Genomic DNA, 19914 nt, shown 5'->3' with positions numbered 1-19914 from the left:
TTTATTGAATTTGTGTTTATTGTGCTTTTGTTCAACTAAACGATTCAAAAAATGATGATCTCAGTCTCCTCCTTATAAACTGATTTAAATAAAGGCAACTGGGGGTCGTTGCTTTGACGTTTTGATCTCGGCTCCTCGGTTGATATGTAGGTCACTGTCAGTGTGCAGCACCGTGGTGATCAGCAGCTGGAGGTCCCGATGAAGTGCCTGTTGTAATTGATCCCATCATCATCGTCTGCGCACCTTCATAACGTACATTAAACAGCAGATGTAGCTGCAGCCCGAGCCAATTAAGCAGCCACTGATGCATACTATCCGTCACTTTAGTGCTCCAGCACCGCGGCCGGTTGGACAGCGACCAGGCAGCGTCCTCAGCATCACGGCGGCTCCGCCAATCAGCGCGCAGCTCGGGGCAGATTAACCCAAAGAGCCCCGGTGCTGCTCTGTAGTAGCAGCCTCAGAAACAAGCCCGCACCTCTGATCCTCGTGGACTCAGACTGGGCAGATGGAGGCTGCCGGACCCAATTCATGAAATAACAGCAACATTCATAATTGCCTTCTTTCAGATTGAGTCTCAGAGCGGATTCGGGAGGGAGATGGAGGCTTGCTCGAGAATAGGAGAGAGCACGGATGCGATAGTGATGGATGAGTCTCCCACAGATGAAAGGGAAATTCAGCAGGCTTGCCAGAGGTGGGTTGTTTTTCCTTGCGTGTGGTTATCTCTGGTGCTGAGTGTGTAACTTGACTACTGTGGGAAAATAACTGAGATTTGCAGCAGGAGACGTGGATGTGCCTTTACCCTCCGGTGGCCGATGTGAGTATTGTTCAATCCAGCTGTGGACAATGGGATAATGCACTGGATATGATTACTGCTGCTCTTTTTTTCCCCCATTACACTATTAGAACTGCCATTACAACATTATTGCAGCATTCGTTCCTGATTGTGTTTGACTGCTGGTGAAACCAAGAGATGGTCATGTGTGTCTGTCAAACTTACTTTTATTTTCTTACATTTCCAGGTCAGATATCCTCTTTTAATTCACAAGATCACACTGCATGTCAGTACGTTTGGGAGATGCTAACCAGAGCTAGTCCCTTTGATTTAACATCATGTAAAAAAAAAAAGGGAAAATCATTTTTTGCCTTTGATGCAGCAACACAAACGACCCACTCTCTCTCTCTGTCACTGTTACACTCTATTTGACTTCTGTGAGATCTGTTCAGTGTCATCAGCCTCCTGCTTCTCTGGGTCACTGATGTCACCCCGTCACTCACTCTGCTGCTGCATATAAAAATGGCCAAGGGGCTTCAAACATGACAGTCGGGCTGGAAACAGCTGAGGCCTGCCATCCTTTGGCTCAGCAGCGACAGGCCACGTTTTTGTCTCTCCAACAAGGATCCTCTGGTGGTTTCTTTTCCTATATCTCGAGGGCAGACCCCTCAAGTCTTCTTCCTCTTAATAAACGCCCCCACAGATACCAGCTCTCTTTTTAAGAAGGTTAACAGTTTGCCTCCCTGCACGCAGCCTGAGCTTTTGTCCTTTTTTTCATGCGTACGTGTGGGTGATTGGCGGTTTAGGAGATGTTTGAGGACACGACACTGACTGGCAGCCAGAGAGTTGATGAAAGAGATGCGCTGCAGAAAGGGAAAGAGACAGAGGGGAGAGTAGTGAAAGCTGACTGTCTTAAGCTTGTTAGATTTTTTTGTTATTCTTCCTGCTGGAGTCTTTTTAATGCCTTGAAGCTGTCCTTTAATGCTGTTGTTACAGCTTGAATTAGTACCCATAAGATTAACTTAATGAGCTGAAACTTAGTTTGGACCACAGTTAGAAGGAAATAAAATGAATCTAATAAACAACTTTAATTACATACCAAAGGAGGATGTAATAAAATGAATCACAGTGTGCATGGTATAGTAAAAATGTCCACCTCGACCAACTACAACACTAAAATGCACAATAACTCATCTTCAGTAATTATCGGATAGAATATAGAATTGTGAAACACCCCGAGGGGCCATTTTGTCTGCACTGATTAGTTTCACTTAATTGAGTAACATTTTCAAGGCAGTGTGGTTTTCTGAATGCTTCAGGCACGGCATACGTTCAGTCGTTGTCAGGTCCACCTAGCTTAAGATACAGCAGTCTAATACAAGAGGCCAGCACTTCCCTTTGTGAAGGTTATAATGTTCTTTTTTTCAAATTAAAATGTTTTAGTGCTGTGCTGATAAATCTTTCTTGTCATTTTTGAAGCTGTAGTTTGTGATGCTATTGAATTATAATGCTTAATAGTGCGAGGTGTTTCTAATATTTTGTCTGCCCTCAATAGTATGTCAAAGCTGTTGTATTATATAAGGTAATTTTAGCACCTAATGACCTGGCAACAGACGTTATGTAAAATAAAAAGAGAAAGCAACATTTATATATAAGCATGTATTCACTGAGTTTTGATTGGGCAATTCACAAATCACAAAAATACATTAAAGGGGCATTGTGTAGTTTTGCATAAGAAGTACAAACTCAGAATTTTAATATTTTACAATATTAATGAGGTACTAATACAAACTCAGAAATGTTTATCTTTTCTATAACTGAATAAACAAGCTGCTCTCAGAGGAAAATAAGGTCCCCAGAAGCTAGAAAGGTGGCAGGGTCCACCAAATATAAACAAAGTAAAACAGTATAAAACTGTGTTGTCCTTTAAGGTCAGTTTGTTTATTCAGTCATGAAAACAAAGGGGTTGTTTGTTTAGTTTGTTTATGCATGAAAAAAATCAACGAAGTGATGATCTTTCTCTTCTGCAAAACTACATAGTGCACCTTTAAACAAAACATAAAATGTTCATAACAATGTCAACCCTCCACCCACAAAGACAAAAACATAAAGAGCGAAAACAAAACAAACACATGGCGACAGCATTGATAAACACATTGGACTACCCAGCATCAGACTGGATGTTAACATAGGAGTTACACTGGCATTTCCATGAAAGTATCGAATTAAAGTGTCCAGAGCTTCCCCAAGATCACAATTCTCCAAGAATGAAAGAAAGGGACTCCAAACCTCAAGGAATTTGTCTGATTTCTCTTTTCATCGAGTGTGTCATTATTTCAAGGACTAGGCATCCAGAGAGCTCCTTAAGCCAGTAACCAACAGAGGGTTTTCACATCCTTCCAGCAAAGAGAGATTAGGCGTCTTGCTTGTCATAGACATAAATCAGTCATTTTCTTTCATGTGCTGTTTTTAATTACAATCCTTTCGGCACAAATTAAGAACACAGAGTTAAGGGCGACGGGGAGGGAGCAACTTTTGTTTCAGCTTTGTTGTTTGGATGTCTCTCACATTTCTGACGTCATTCTGACATAAGCGACAGCATAAGCGTCCTTTTTCTCTCCCGGGTGTGGGGAGCGGCACGGTGACACCTTCCTGGATGTATTTTTGTATTCATCCACTGAAATATTGATGAGTTTCACAAATTGCTCTCCTCATGTGTGTGTGCCCATCAAAGAGGAGTAACGGGCTTAAATGCTAACAATTATCCTGAACCCTGTAGAGAGGGGGCTGCCAGGCACAGGTTACAGTCTACCCACTAATGATTTAAAATATGGAGTTCTGGTTGGATGGAGTTTATCATGCCACAGCAATAAAAATACTGTACCTTTTATATGAGTGTATTTACTCACTCACTCGAGGCTAAACTACATGGTAAACATTTGCTATGTGAGAGAGAGCTGCTGAGTACACTGTGAGCTATTTATTATTTAGATCATATTACACTTTTTATTGTAATACAGAGACAAAACACTGAGCTCCACCACTAAGCTGCTCCATAACCTCTCTGCTACTGTGTACCACCGATTCAACAGGCTGCACATCATCTGTGTGCCTTATTATGGGATGCAAATAAACCTGTGTGAGGTCATTTAGACTCTGTTGACTTACTCCGTTGCCACGGTGACAAGACAGGAAGTGCGGTTGCATCCAGTCTACTGTGGAAAAACAAGCATGTGGTAGACTACACAGACCTCGTGGCCCCTTTAGTGAGACACAGCTAGAGCATTACTGAGCAGCTCAGTTCGGTCTATTTATTTACTCTATAATGAGACTTTAACACGTCTTAACATTAAGATTCTGGAAAGCAACGCTCAATAAAACGGGAGAAATTATTCTGTTGGACTGCGAAACAAGACTTTAGTCAGATTCAACCCCTAATATACAATCTCCTCCTTTAGGTTTATGTAAAAAATCATCTTTTCCTACATTATTATACATTATACACATTTGCTCCCACTTTGAAGTTCTGCAGGTTTGAATGATATTTTGAAGCCCAGCACTTACAAATCAGTGGGGTTTAGGGCCTTTAATACACTGGTGCATTTTGCAGGACATACATTTGTTTCCAGAATATATTAATACAGTAGGAAAGGAGTGGAGTCTACAGCCATGCTAGTGGCTCCATCAGGCTGTACTTTGAACCAAAAGCATGCTAACACACTAATGTTTAGCAGGAATAATGTTTACTCTTATTATTATTAAATAGAAAAAGATAGTGAATTCAAAGATGGCGCCTATTTCTGGATATGCACAGTGGAGTTTCTCTCACTCGCCCTGCCCGCAAGTTCCCACTCTGCTCATATATTTACATTGTGATGATGTTACAGATTTTCACCTTTCTCAGCTTGAGAAAATTTATAAACGTATGAAACCTCCACGGATCAAAAATTCAAGATGTAAGGGAAGGTTTTTTTGGTTTTGCAGGAATTTTATTTTGAATCCAATATACTAGACATTTTAATTTTGACATGGTGATGATGCTAGATACAAAGTCAGATAATCACCAGAGTTATCACAGTTCATCCGGGACATGAATGTCTGTAACAAATTTTATGGTAATCAATACTATAGTTGTTGAAACATTTCACTTACAACCACAAAGGTCAAGATCCCAGGTTCAACAGTCAGTAGGAACCAAAGTGTCACGTTGATCTGAAGTTATATTTCAGGCTGGACCAAAGTAATGGGCCAAACAACCACCACTGTCATCCCTAGAGCCGGTGTGGCTCAATATATACATACATATATATATGTATATATATACTGTATCCAAGTAACCAAGTTTTAAAAAAGTGAGCCTGCAACACACACTGTAGGAATGAGAACAGAATACTTTGCAAATATAGACAGGACAAACGTATCATTTCACTCGTCTCTCCAGGGTCCTCCTGACTGCTACCATTACCCACGAGTCCTCACTCAGTCTCATGTTATCTCTCCTTGACAGCCACCAACCTCTCTAATAATGGGGTCTGTGACACGATGCGAAAACAGTCCCTCACTCTATCTCTCCCTCTTCCTGCCTCCTTTCTTTTTTAATTGGGCCTCCTCACTTCCAGTAGCCAGAAATCCATTCCTTACCTCATTAGTTCTGCCGGCCTGCTCAATTCTCCGTTGAATATGAGGTGAAGCCAAGCAAAGAATGCAGTCGAGTAACTGAGATGTCAGTCAGCCTGTGGTGGGGAGACAGATTGTTATGCCTAAGTTTTATAAACATTCCCTTCTGCATATTTGCACTGTTTCATACTGAACTTTTGAACCCTCGACTTATCAGAGCTTTCCCCCTCTCCTGCTTATCTGTCAATCACTTCTCCTCTCCTGTTACCATATTTTTTACATTTCCCTTCTCTTTTATTTATCTTTTCACACCCTCTCACCCATCTTCCACTCCTCCTGTCTGTCTTCTTCTTCTCCTCAGTGAGATCCCAGCGTTGTCTCTGTGCCCTCCTGACAGTGAGTGTGCCACTGAGGCCCAGTTGACAGTCATCCAGTCTGAAGGGGAGCTGTGTGACAGCTGCAGCAGCCTCGGCAGACCCTCGTCCTCCTGCCAACTGTACCACCAAGTATGTCTGAGCTGACTGTGCTGTTTGTCTTTTAGGATAAATGTTTGTGGATCCATTAAGACAGCGTCAGTGTCTCAAAATGTTAGAGATAAATCCAAGTTTGGCAGGCACTCTTCAATATTTTCCTCTGTTTCCTCTCTAGGTCCCCCGCGGTCCTCAATCTGGAGCTTACGATTCACTACAGCCTAGAAAATGTCCCCACTGCAGCCATTACGGGCCAATCAAAGCAAACACCTGCCACGACAGTCATTCAAACACAACAGGTCCTCACGGCGAAGCAGGTGTAGTGGTGAAAGTGGGACATGGCTGTGGCTCTGCTCATCAGACGTCTCATCGTGGCGCGGTGAGATGTCACTGGCTGCACGGGTCGAATGAAAGTGGGACACAGAAACCGACGCAGCGACATGTGGTGACAGTGAGGTGCGTTTAAAGGAAAAGTTAGACATTTTGTGGCCACCGTCCTAAAGTTGTGTTGAGTCATTTGTATAATGACGTTTTGTTTTATTTACAGGGATGGAGGACTCTACTGCATCCTTAGAAAGTGAGTAGTGAAATCAGTTTTCGCTTTAAAACCCAGAGGTATTGCTAATCCAGTATTTTAAATGTTCTTCTTCGGTGGTTTTCTATTCGGCAGATATTCTCAGGTGATAGTGGACTACCCGTTGGTAGTGATGGTGGGTTGTGCTGTGCTGCTGCTGGGATGCTCACTGGCTGGACTCTTGATTGGTCCACTGCCAGACTTCTCTGACCCGCTGCTGGTGAGTCTCAGACGCACAGACACAGTCACAGTCATGAACACGTACACAAAAACATACAGTGTCTAAAATGTAATCCTGAGGCGCATGTGTCTCTGCTGTCACCCCTCTGTCAAGTCTACAATACACAGCACCCTCACCACCTCAGGCTGAATGTTAATTACTCTTTCCATAAAGACTGATGATCTCACCCGTACCCCTTTCCTTCAGTCTCATCTCCGATCCAATGAACCGCGCTGAATAAGATCACACTCGCTGTCATCTTAATTAAATACATCTTTTCACCTTTGAGATGCATGCTTTCAGGATAAAAGCTGATTAAGACATTATTCTAGAGATGCAACACGTGAATCACAACAATGCATCATTAAGGATGAGTCATAAGAAGGGCTACACGAGGGTTTCTGCATTGTAAGTGTGGGGATAACATCAAACACTCGTCGACCAAACAAGCTCATTCAGGCTGTTTTTTTTCTCTGTCAGTTCAGAACAACATTGGCTACTTATTATGCTAATTCATTCAGTAAGCTGCTGCAGTGCATTGATGGGCACCAGTGTCAACACTGTGTCTTAGCTTTGATGTCTATCTATGTGTGTGTGTGCTCTGTGTTCAGGGCTTTGAGCCTCGGGGAACGTACATTGGAGTTCGCCAGTCCAGCCTGTCCGAGCTGCAGGAGAACACAGGCCCGGGGAAAACTCTGTCTCCTTTACCACAGCAGCTCAGCAAAAGGTCAGCATACTGTTAAGATAAGAACGTACTAATGAAGCATGAGCAGTCAGTAAATATATATATCCACATTCCATATCGATATCTTTTATATTAACAATGATCAAATGACTGTGTTTATTGATGTCAGCACTAATTCTCAGTTCATTTCCAATTGTTAGACGCCTTTTGGCATGTTTAAGCTCATTGTTTTGGTTTTCTTGCTCTCACTGCTCTTACCAGCGTCATTTATGGCTGCAGCAGGTGGATGTTTTCAGCAAAAATATATACGCTCTGATAAATCAACCATACATAACCTGCCCAACACAACAGGCAGACAAGTTAGTCACCACCTGGAGAATAAAGTGAAGAATTAAGCAACTAAAAGGCTACATATTTTCCTGAGCAGATGGTGGAGGCCAAAAACAGAGCTAAAAGAAATACTGGACAAACATTTATCAGGTGGACACAAACTGGATTTGTCATAAGCAACTTTTAAAAGGTGACAATATGTCAGTGTAGTGTTCGCAGCTTGTAACACTGCCCCCAAGTGGCCAACAAAAGCATTTTTTTCCTCTTTAAACGTGACACCAGTTTTGTGTCATTTGGAACAAAATTAATGTGATTAATAAGGGTTGAATTTGCATGCGTGTGTGTGTGTATCTATCTGTGCTAGTTTTGGGGTTGCTGGCAGCGGAGACGGCAGCGGCAGTCAGAATCCCTCCAGGCCTCGCACCAAGAGGATGCTGGCTAGAGATTCATCTCCAGAAACCTTCCTCTGTGATTCTCCAGGTGGGTCAGTGCTGATCGGTTCATCCCTGTCAATTAAATCAAAATAACGAACGTAATCCTTATTGTAGATTTGTGTTGCACATTTGCGAAAATTAGGAGGGAACACTGCTGGCTCCAGCATAATCAGCAGAGCAGACAATGAAATGTTAATATTAATAAAACAGTGTAAATGTGATACGTGCCTATGAGCAACTTCAACAAGTATGTAAGCACTGAGAGCTGAAGGCAAAGCCCTCCAGCCTGTAGAGGATTAATCAACACTCAGCAAACTGATGAAAACAGTGACTGCTTTTTGGTTGAATGCAAATTCACAAAAAATAGCGGGATACTACAAAGACGTGAATAAAAGCTTTTATTGAGTGGCTTCAAAGAAGACAGATTTTCCAGATTTTCTCCTTTAAGCTCTACTTAAAATCGTGTGCTGTTAGATCAAAGACTTCTGTTTGTCTTATAAAAGCACAGAAAGCTAAATGGATTTATTAGTAATTCCAAGCTTTGAGGTTTTCATTTTATGAGACTTGTTTTTTTATTCTACACAGACAGCAGGATACAACAGAAAATGAGTTTGTTGTTCGCTGAGTTTTACCTTAACTTAAACCCCAAGACTTAAAGGGACAATTCACCCCAAAATGAAACATACACATTTACCTGTCGGGTGATTTATCCATCTAGCTGAGTGCCATCTAGTTCTATTATATTTATGAGAAGACAGACGTAACGTACAACTCACACCAATTAATCTAGATGGAGTAATAGCACCACAGGGAAGAGCAAAATATGTATTTTTGATTTTAGGATGTGCTGTCCCTTTAACTCTTGTCAAGTGCTGATTCACAGCTGGTCATCTTGTTCCTGTATGTTGAATCCATCTGTTCCTCTCCATGCAGGCGAGCGTTTGGCTCAGTTGGTGTTTCGATCAGAGAACTCAGCCAGTCTGTGGAGTCTGAAGGCCATCCACGCCATGTGTGAGATGGAGCAATCCAGGGTTCGTTCTGATCTACTCAGCCCTCCGTCTCACCTTTGCTCTTCTGCCTTTTGCTTCATTTCTTCATCTCTTTAGTCATCAGCTTCTGTCAGATTTCACTCTGTCTTCTATTTCTCTTCAACGCCTTGAGACTTAACCCAAATTTAAATGCCCTGCTGAAATTAAAAACACTACTTTATGTGCATTGCCTCGTCTAAAATGAATTCATTTTTTGTGAATTGTTTCAAAACTGGGCATGTGTTCAAAAAATATTTCCCTTGTCTGATGCAGATTCGTTCCCAGGCTCAGTTCCAGGACCTGTGCCAGCAGCATGTGAGGGGGGAGGCTGAAGGAACGTCCAGGAGCGGCTGTTGCCCCAGCTGGTCTCTGGGGAATTACTTGGCTGTCCTCACTAATGCCTCGTGCTGCCTCAGCCTCACCTCACACCAGGTACAGCAGATTTTAAAAAACATTAACAATCACTCACATTATAAACATAAAGTTTTTGTAACACAAGTAATAGTCTATCTGAGACTGTACAGTAAGTCTATCTTACACTGTACAGTAAGTGAACCAGCATGTTGTTGAAACAAAAATCTAATACCTAAAAATATTTGCTCATAGAAAAGCTGAAAAGAAGACCTTCAGTTAAGATTTAAACATTTTCATTTTGCATTTACAAGCTCATTTAGGTGTTTGTAGACATGCTTTTCAATTTTCTGTAAAATAACTGAATAAACATTGAATATGTTAAGTTATATTGAGTTTTTTGTAGTGCAGCTACAGCTAAAAGGTTTTATTGATAACAGTCAATGACTAAATGTCACATTTTATCCCCCTCTTCCACTGCATTCACGTCACAACACCGCTATTGTTCAAATCATCTGCCCCCTCAAGTGGTTGCTAGTTTGTGCACTACTGTAGCTAATGTTGCTCGTTAAGTCCCCAGAGTCTCGAGGACTTAGTCTTTTTACTCTGAGTTGATGGAGAATGCAGTTATCGGCTTTCGCACCAGGAGTTAGATGGGAAGACTGATACCACTCTCATGTCTGTACAGTAAATATAAAGCTTCACTGGCACCTGCCTGGTTAGCTTAGCTTAGCATAGAAAAAGGAAACATAGGGAAACAGCTAGGCTGGCTCCGTCCAAAGGTTACAAATTTCATCCTCTAAAGTTCACTAATCAACAAGTTGTATTGGTTAAATCTGTATACAAACCTTGGTGTGAAAATGACAGTTGGCTGTTTAATGCCTGGTTTTGTTCTGGACTATTTGTTGGCTGGGAACAGCGACTTCCTGGAGTCTCGACTGATTGCCTGGAAGCTGGTCCCAGCCAATGATTAGTCAGGCATATAACCCCCTGTAAACATTGGCACAGCATAAGAGTGGTATCGATCTTCTCATGCAACTTCATTTTAATATAACTCTGGGGTGCACTGAATGGGTATAGGTGTCTGAAGGCTTTTGTCATTCTCTCCCTTTCACACCAGGTGTCTGAGTCTCTGAACCTTCTCCGGAAATGTGCTCCGTACTATCATGAAGGACATCTAGTGGAATCCTGTGTCGAGAGACCCAAACATGGCGGCTGTTCCTCTGTCCCTTCTCGCTGTAAACAATCCCGAGTGGTGTTCCAAATCCTTCACTTCCTGGTTGATAAAGACTTCCTTGGCCCGCAGACTGTCGAATACCAGATCCCTACACTGAAGTACAGCCTCCTGTTCTTACCCGTCGACAAAGGAGAACACATGATGGAGATGTACATGAAAAGTCTCGAAGGCAGGGATCTTACACACAATAATACGACTATCACAGGCATGGACTTTGGCATCAAGCAGACGCTGTTCAAGTATTACCTGGCAAGAGATTCGGTCTACCCTGTCCTAGCTGTTGTGTCTCTCCTCTTCACTATGGCTCTTTATCTCCACTCTCTCTTCATAGTAGCATTATCTGCAATAGCAATCACAGGCTCCCTCCTGACCTCCTATTTCTTCTACAAAGTAGCATTCCGCCTTACTTTCTTCCCTCTGGTTAACCTCTCGGTAGCTCTTATTCTCTTAGGGAGCTGCTCCAATCAGGTTTTCATCTTCGCTGATTTCTGGAATCTGCAGCTATCCCAGAATCCCTCCGCCTCCCTGGAGAAGAGAGTAAACAGAGCTTTGCAGGAAGTGGGCTATTTGATTTTAGCGTCAGGGTTGACCTCCAGTGCAGCATTTTTCTCTGGATATCTCAGCAGCATCACAGCCATCAGATGTTTCTCTGTTTATCTAGGCACCGCCTCATTTATCAGCTCCATCTTGGCGTTGGTGTGGCTGCCGTGCTCTTTCATACTACGTGAGCGCTACACAGAAGCATCCTCTGCATCCGTAGCGGCGCAGGGATGGAAACCATGCTGCTCCAAAAACACCGGCGGCTTCTGGGATACAAGCTCGCGCAAGAGGTGTCTCTTCACTCTCGGGCAGAAGCTGAGAGAATTAAAGAGGGGTCTCTCAGACACTTCCAACTTACTATTTATGAAAATCCTGCCTTGCGGAGTGGTGAAGTTTAGGTACATCTGGGTGTGTTGGTTCGCAGTGCTCGCTGCAGGGGGCACCTACATGTCCTGCATTGACCCAGGCATGAAGCTGCCCACCTTAGACAGCAGGGTCGCCCAGCTTTTCCGCTCCAGTCACCCGTTTGAGAGATACGACGCAGAGTATCGTCACATGTTTATGTTTGAGAGACAGAGGAATGGAGAGGATAAACCTGTTACATTAATGCTTGTTTGGGGCGTCAAACCAACTGATAACGGGGATCACTTTAACCCCAAGAGCAATGGATCTTTAGTTCTCGACCCATACTTTAACATGAGCCAGCCAGATGCTCAGGTCTGGCTGAGGGACCTATGTGGACGTGTTCAGAACCAAAGCTTTTATTCCCCACCGTCACCTGAGGATAAAGATGTTATGGCAGAAAATATCTGTCTGGTGGAGCAGCTAATACACTGGGTATCTGTCAGACGGTGCTCAGAGAGTGATGACTCCCTACATTTTTGCTGTAACGACATCCCTTTCCCCTACCCTCCCAGCGTTTTTGAGAACTGCCTCAGTATGATGCTGGCGGAGAGGTATGCCGAGGGCCATCTGGCCCACAGCGGAGGCCTGTACTTCCAGCCAGATGGCACGGTCGCTGCCCTCGTGTTGGCATTCAAAACCACATACCTCTACAGCTTCAACTTCAGCAGAACCAGCCATTTCCACAGAGAAATCCTGACGTGGTTTAACAGAGAAATATCAGGGGCGCCACAAGGGCTGGAGAACGGATGGTTCATCAGTCATCTGTCTCTTTTTGACCTACAGCAGTCTCTGAGCTCAGAGACTCTGGCCGTGGCCGGCTTCTCGGTCGCTCTCACGTTTGCTTTGCTTCTCTTAACCACTTGGAATATTCCACTGAGCATATACGGGACTGTAGCCGTAGGAGGGAGTGTTTTTGTCACTGTCGGCCTCCTTGTTCTTCTTGAATGGCAGCTGAGCGGCATCGAGGCTCTGTTTATCTCATCAGCAGCAGGGCTTTCAGTTGACTTTATTGCGAACTACTGCATATCCTACAGCTTGGCTCCTCATTCAGACAGAATTGGGAAAGTAGCACACGCCACTAAAAGGATGGGATGTCCTGTAGCAATAGTTTCTGGTGCTTTTTTCTCCATGGGGATCATCATGTTGCCTGCCACGGCCTTGCTGTTCAGAAAACTGGGGATTTTCCTGTTTTTGGTGAAATGTGTAGCATGTGGATTCGCAACCTTCTTTTTTCAGTCCCTTTGCTGCTTTTTTGGACCCCAGAAAAATTGTGGAACGATCACGCTGCCGTGTTTTTCAGATCACGCGGATGGCACGGCAGCGGAGCCCGGTTCCTCGTCAGCCTCGGCTGCTAACGGAGCCTTTGGCAGATCTAGAGTGAGGAGGAGTTATGACAAAGAGGCAGGTGGCTATCTCTACCCCAACCACCAACATCCGCAGAGACAGAAACAGGCTGGAGCTGGAGGAGGCGGAGACCGAGGGCCGGAGCAGTACGAGCTGCAGCCATTGGCCTATCGATTGAGCGACAGCTTTGAAAACAGCACCTGCACCAGTAAGCTGTCCAACCGACCCTCTGTGCTCTCTGATGAGATTGAGTACTGTGGGAAGGACGCGGGCAGGAACAGCATGGACGGGGACAGCGAGGAGATGTGCAGCCGTCAACATAAGATCTGCCAAGCGCCTCCAGCCCTGCAGACTTCATCTCCTTACAAAGAAAACACCCTGCGGCCTGTAGGCCTGGCACAGGAAGACGTAGCCAAGGACAAGCTGTTATGTAAAACATGCAGAGGTCAGTCTGGTGGCGTGAAGCACTGGGGCAATACATCCTTCTCCTCATCTTCCAGCTTAGAGGAGACCATCATCAGCCACACGATGGAGACCATTGACCAGCCATCTCTCTGCAAAGACGAACAAGCCACAGAGGAGAGCCTCCATCCCCACTGTCGCTCCAACAAAGGACACCTCTCCTCCCTGTCTCAGAGCTCCTGCGAGGGCCTGGAGGACTCGAACGATACGTGCCTGAGCGACATTGAACCAGGGCCTTCCAACACGCAGCAAAACGAAGGAGAAGAAGAGGTTCAGTTACAACCAGGACATCTAAACGGGAAGAGAGACACGCTTCGTCTCTCACTGAAAGAAACTGTTTATGAGACGTGCAATAAAGGCCGAACCAGTCAGAGTGAGGAAGTTGTTATTATACCCAACAGTAAACCAGACCTGCCAGACGTTTGGATAAAGAGAGACGGACAGCGGGAGGATACATGTTGAGGGAAGTCGGAGGAATCTTTGCAAGCACTGTGCATTAATCGCTCTAAATTTATGAAAAGGGACAGGAATCACTGAACTAGAAAAGATGCATTCACTGTTAGTTTTGTACAACACTCAAAGGAAATATAAGCCAACTGCAAATGTAACATGTGACAGCATGGTTGTCTAATGTTGCTGCTAAGGTTGTTACAGTGTATGTTACAGATGGATGAGGTCAGAGCATGAGTGTTTCTTCAGCCAAAGGTCAAATCAAAGCATGACTTGTTCAGCCTGGCAATGAAGGAAGTCTATTTTTCAGCCACAACCTTGCAGCAGTATCACACTTGAAGAGACTGCAGTGTGTTCTTAACACAAAAATCATCAAGTGCTGCAGAATTTATTTCGTGCCTGGAACTTTTTAACACCTGCACAGACTAGGTAATGACAGCAGCCACTGGCTCCTCTTCATGCTGGTATTGACCTTAATGAGCCATATACATTCATGGTATTCTGAACATTAAAAGATAAATAGGAGATATGCAGAGAGAGAGAGAGAGCGCTGCACTGAGAGTTGGTTTCTCACTTTGTGGCGATAATATGTACAGTAAGTATCCTTTGTGACCATGACGTGGAAAACCAGAAACCTGAAGTTAGTAATGTGTCATTTGTTGTCATGACTTGTTTGCATTTAGTGTTTCGCTGTCAAATTAAAGTCATGCCGTTTGTTCCAGTGTCTGTGCCAAAAAATTAGGGATGCACGATATGATACACGATAATTACCTGCTTCTCATGGCTGATCCTGACAAGATAACCAATAACTTACAGTTTTGTTGTGATGGCAACTTTTCAGGTGACGTGAAAGATTTGTTGTATTAAAACTCTTACACTTTCTCCCTCCGCTCCAAAGCCTTGAGGAACATGTACTGCAAATTGCAATCTTGTTGTTCTCTGTAACTGTAAAACACCGGCGACGACATGTTTGGCTTTCTGGTCTGCGCTGCATGGCTCTACCCAGGTGCAGCAGTTTGATGTCAAGAGTGCGACAACAGCATGCTGGGCTTGTTCTTCTTCTCTGTGTTAACTGATGGATTGCTGGATGTCGACTGTTGGTAGCTGCCATTGACCGACCCTCTGCTATCTGTGTGTTACAACAACAGCCGAGCTAGCAACCTATACATTGAAATAGCAGTTTAGCTTCACATTAACCTGGTCGCTCACAAACCTAATCAAGCTAGCAGTTGCTACCTTTTTTCTTGCGGGGATGTAGCCATTCTAATGCCAGGGTTCGCCTCTCCCTTCTACAGTGGAACAATCGCTGCACAGAGAGGCAAAGTCCTGCCCGATCTGGTGTAGGACCTTATTTTGGAAAAGATTTATACAGTAGTCAATGGTGAGACAAAACATTTTTGATCTCCATTTGTTGTAAAGAGAGTAAAAAAATATCTAGTTTTGTGTAAACCTGCTCAGTGAATGACACCATCTCGCTACCATACATATTTTTCAGAAATAAGGTCCTACTATTGAGGATATGCAAGACTGGCAGATTGAAAACCAACTTAGAAGATACATACTGCCACCTACTGTTTTGGAGTATGTAGATGCTGCTTTTTTAAAATCGATGAAAGCAAATTTGACTTCATATTATCGGCTGTATTTATTAGCTATAATTTAATTATTGGAATAATAAATAATAGTCTAAATTTCCCGGCTGATAAGTTATTGGCTCCGATATACTGTATATCGTGCATCCCTACAAAAAATGTCATTTTTACTTAAAATACTTAAAGGCAAAAAGGGTTTCTTATACAGATATAAAACTATATGCAGGTTAAAACACTGTTAATGAGTTAAGGTGCGTACTATTCCAGGATTTATGGATGTCAGTGTATGCCTTAGCTTTTAAAAAGAAGTCATTTATTTCTAAAGCAGGAGTCGTACCATCACGTGCCACTGCTTCAACAGCTCACTATTTGTACATAGACCTTGCTGCAGCACTTTTAAGAGAAACTTAACAGAATATTTAAGGAACAGAGAGCCTTTATCTTCGTTCAGTCCCACAGCTGAGATGTCACATCAGCTGATTTTGTGTGTCTCGGTTACAATAACAGTATTTATGACATGAACAGCATGTGCCAAATGTCTTTCAACAGGTTGTTTCATATGTGGAAACAACTCAAACTGTGTGTTTTGTGCAAGGATGTGTCCTTTAAATACATTAATTAAGAGATGTTTAGTGTATGTAGTGATGGTGGTTCAGACCTGGATGAGAAGAGACTTGTGTGTCAAATGTGCCTATGAGCAGCGTTATTTTTGTTTGCTTTTGACATCTTGACTGTATAATCACAACTCTTCAATGAGCCTTCACTTTACATCACTCAGCAGAATAACCTGCCTTAGAGACGGATTAAACTAACCACAGGCTTTCAATGAAAAGGAGAACTTAAAAGGTCACCACCACTATTCTGTACAGGTGTCGATGTTGTTAATTTTTCACAAAACTGAAATAAAATCAACCATTTATTTTCCTGCAGAGTTATGGCTTTTGATTTATTTAATGTCTTGGTTGGAGTACCAGATGGATCACAGGCTTAGAGGGATGAAATTAGATTAAAACAATATGCTCGACATTAATACAGTTCCCAAAGTAAAATTAAAACTTAAACATTTCTATTTTCCATTTTTGTTTAAGGCATGAAGCTTGGAGCCAAAGAAAATCAAACAGTATCCTGGTTAGCAGATGCCAAAACAAATTTCCATGCATTTTATACCACCTTCACCTTCAAAACCTCTTAAAGGATTTCTGCTCAGGCTTTTTTAAATGTCTGCAAAACATGTCAGAAGGTCGGCTCTAGTCGGCTTCCACCCAGTCCTCTTTAGCCCAGTCAGGTAAGCGCGTGGAATATTCAAAATCAGGTCCTTTGTAGCGTAACGCGTGGAGATACATGATGAGTTCCTTCTCCGTAGGATCTGGTCGTACCAGCTTACATTCACTGCACAGGTGGTCTCTGGTCCCTGGAGGAGTTTTGGGAGTGGAGTCAGTTGCTTCTGTTTGATTTCCGTTTGAGTTGGTTGGGGATTTAAGTGGGGTATTGTTAGGGTTTATGTCTGTGCAGCCCTGATTCACCATTTCACTGCTTGTTGGCACCTGTGTATCATTCTGTGTCTGATTAATTTCCTTGCTTGTGTTAGGTTCAGAGGTGCCATCTAATTTATCTACTTTCTCAGACCTCTTCACATCCTCTGCGTCTTTTCCAATCCCATCATCGGGAATATCCAACATGTGAAGGCTTTCCTGAGAGCGATGCTCCTCTACCAGAGCCTGCAGCAGCTCCTCGTCACTCTTTTCCACCAGGCCCCCCTTCCCCATCCGAGGCCCCCAGGCTGAGGACCCATAGATGGGATCATTGAGGATGGGGAAGCCAAGGTACTGGAGATGGACCCTGATCTGGTGTGTGCGGCCAGTCAGGGGCAGACAGCGGACCACGCTGTTTTTTCCATTAAAGCTTATCCTCTGGAAGACGGTTCTGCAATCCTTTCCTTTCGGGTCAACCCTGCAGAGGCCAATTTTAAAGGAAACGACCAAAATGGGCTCCTCGCATATCAGCTCCCCCTCTGGAAACTCCCCTGCTACTCGGCATACGTACTCCTTTTCAAGCTGTTAGAAAGCACAGATGTAAAAGGACATTTCTGAGAATTATATCAATGACTTTATGGAAAAAGTGAGCTTTTTTTACTGCCACTATTGTGCAAGTGCACGCTTAAATTAACATACCTGTCTGTCTCGCACCAACTGGTCCAGTTTCTTTGAGATCTCCAGTGTCCTTGCAAAAAGCAGCACTCCAGACGTCAGCCTGTCCAGTCTGTGGACAGTGTGCAGCTCAGAGATGCCCCGCTCTTTTCCCAGGATGAAAATCACTGTGTTGTGGCGGAAGCGGCCACAGGGGTGGACCGGGATGGAGGCAGGCTTGTTAACCACAAGCACCTCACCGTCGTCCACCAGAATTTCCAGGGGAGTACCGACTACAGGGGGCTCGTGGCGGTGCACTGTGTTCTTCATGTGGTCATTATTCTGTGGACAGTCGGGGGAGGTTAAAACGTTTTCAAATGAACTTGTTTTGTTCCTTCAGATTAAGTATTTTGCAGCAGTACTTTATGAGAGGAAAGGTTGTTAAACATCTGGCTATTTTTCAGACGTTAGAGTTAGAGCTGCAACAAAAAAAACAAAAACAAAGCTATGACTACATTTAGATTTTGTATTGGTATGTGCTCAGTGACTTTTTGCAGGATGCGTACACAAATAAGAAAATCATATTTCTTGTGCCTTTAAGTAATTTTTGTTTATGTTATTCTTTCGTTAAGCCATGTTTGCCTCATGATAACACTGTGCTGTGTACCAAAGACATAAAGTCATGCATGTGTACAGGTGACACTGACCCTGAGCACCACAGACAGGTCCTCCACAGGTGTCTCGTTCAGCCGGATGCGACCCTCCTTGACAGCCTCCTGGTAGTACTCTATGGACTCGGCTCTGAACTCACTCTTGAACACCTCCAGGAGGCTTTTCCCAATCCACCGACCTTTGCAGTAAGTCTTGAAGTCAAAGTAGTACGGACACACTTTTCGCAGGCCTCCATCAAAGTAGTAGGAGGTCTCGTCGAAGTGCTCCTGGCTGAAGCTGACCCCCGGGTTCCTCTTCTGCGGAGGGGGGATGTATCTCTCGCCCCGACGGAGGTTCTTCCCGCCGGCTCCTCTCCGCCTCTTCCCTCGGCCTTTTGCCTCGGGTTCGCCCGGCTCGTCGCTTTTGCGTTTGCCCGTCTCTGTTGCCTCTTTCTCCGCGGGTTTCTCCTCTGACACCGAGCTGTTTACCTCCGCCGGTGATTCAGTGACGACGGCTGCCTGCTCCATCGCCGAGCTGCTGTGTTGACACCGTGACGAAGGATTCAGAGGACGATAAACGCTGTAACATGAACTAATGTGGTGTCGTACTTTATAACTGACACGTCTGTTAACTTTACTCGGAAAGAAAGACGGAAAATGACATTTTATCAAGCCTCTAACCAACAAACTCACGTGCATTACTCTCAAGCTAGAGGTCCTCCTCGTTTAAGTCGCCCAGTGATGACGTAGATATGTAGTCTAACCAACCACATGTGTAGTTCAAACCTCACTTTTTCTTTGACCTCAAGCGCAAATCACCTCCTTCCCGAAGCATTATCGCCACCAGCTGTTCATAATGTGTATTTAGTTACATGTGATGCTACAAGTACAAGATATGCCTTCATGATATTTCAAGGGTAATAAAATAATATGAGGTTGACGTCATAATCCCAATTTGTTTTTGTTTTTTTAAATCTTTGATGTGAAATGTGACAAGTGAAAATGTTGAAACTGCTGATCAATGATGATTCAGTAAAAAAATGATGAGTAATATGTCTTGTAATGTTGATAAAAGTACTGGCTATGATGGATCATTATTAATTTATCATGAGAAGGGGACTCATAATTAAAGATTTGTCCCCTCCGTGCTACTTTTTGATCATGGATATAGTATCATTTTGTGACACATTAGGGATCAAATGATGACCTATAGAGATTAAGTAATTAAGGAACCAATAACCAATATTACGAACTGATATGCACACATTTGCAGTAAAAATGAAAATCTAAGTGTCAGAATTTAGAATAACTACTGATGGAAAGTAACAAAGCAATTTACTCAAGCACTGTACCTACTGTAAGTACAATTCTGAAGTACTTTACGTCAGTATTTTCATTTATTTTATGCTTCTTTATACTTCCTCTCCAGTACATTTATTTGATAATTGTAGTTACTACTTACTTTGCAAGTTCTGATTATTCAGTGATGATAGGCTAATACTTGTGACGTGCAACCCATTGATAGTGGTGACTGCAGACGGAGGAAGAATGCAGCATCAAAGCCAAAATAGCACATTTCAAAATAAACTGATCTTACGGGCACTAATAATCAGAAAAATGCTGAATA

The 19914-nt window shown here is 43.4% G+C and overlaps 2 protein-coding genes and 1 long non-coding RNA gene across 3 annotated transcripts; 1 reads left to right on the top strand and 2 right to left on the bottom strand.

The window, feature by feature from the left end:
* The first annotated feature begins 40 nt into the window (after positions 1–40).
* On the top strand, positions 41–16440 carry disp2 (dispatched RND transporter family member 2). The gene is made up of 10 exons (XM_084381641.1): positions 41–691; positions 5751–5895; positions 6038–6315; positions 6407–6436; positions 6530–6653; positions 7265–7380; positions 8033–8148; positions 9036–9133; positions 9404–9562; positions 10602–16440. The coding sequence occupies exons 1-10, from the start codon at positions 597–599 to the stop codon at positions 13929–13931; spliced, it is 4491 nt and encodes a 1496-aa protein (XP_084237767.1). The 5' UTR covers positions 41–596; the 3' UTR covers positions 13932–16440.
* On the bottom strand, positions 774–5814 carry LOC311274180. Its single transcript, XR_014624729.1, has 3 exons — positions 5710–5814; positions 5414–5505; positions 774–1635 (listed from the first exon to the last, which is right to left on the bottom strand). It is a non-coding gene; the product is annotated as an uncharacterized lncRNA (long non-coding RNA).
* rpusd2 (RNA pseudouridine synthase domain containing 2) lies at positions 16415–19042 on the bottom strand. Its single transcript, XM_084381644.1, has 3 exons — positions 18345–19042; positions 17683–17979; positions 16415–17565 (listed from the first exon to the last, which is right to left on the bottom strand). Exons 1-3 carry the CDS (start codon positions 18984–18986, stop codon positions 16759–16761), a joined length of 1746 nt encoding a protein of 581 aa, XP_084237770.1. The 5' UTR covers positions 18987–19042; the 3' UTR covers positions 16415–16758.
* Positions 19043–19914: the final 872 nt, after the last annotated feature.

The sequence above is a fragment of the Pagrus pagrus genome, assembly GCF_965226575.1.
Source record: "Pagrus pagrus genome assembly, chromosome: 18".
NCBI classification, from domain to species: Eukaryota; Metazoa; Chordata; class Actinopteri; order Spariformes; family Sparidae; genus Pagrus; species Pagrus pagrus.
This window is presented reverse-complemented; position numbering and strand designations above follow the sequence as displayed.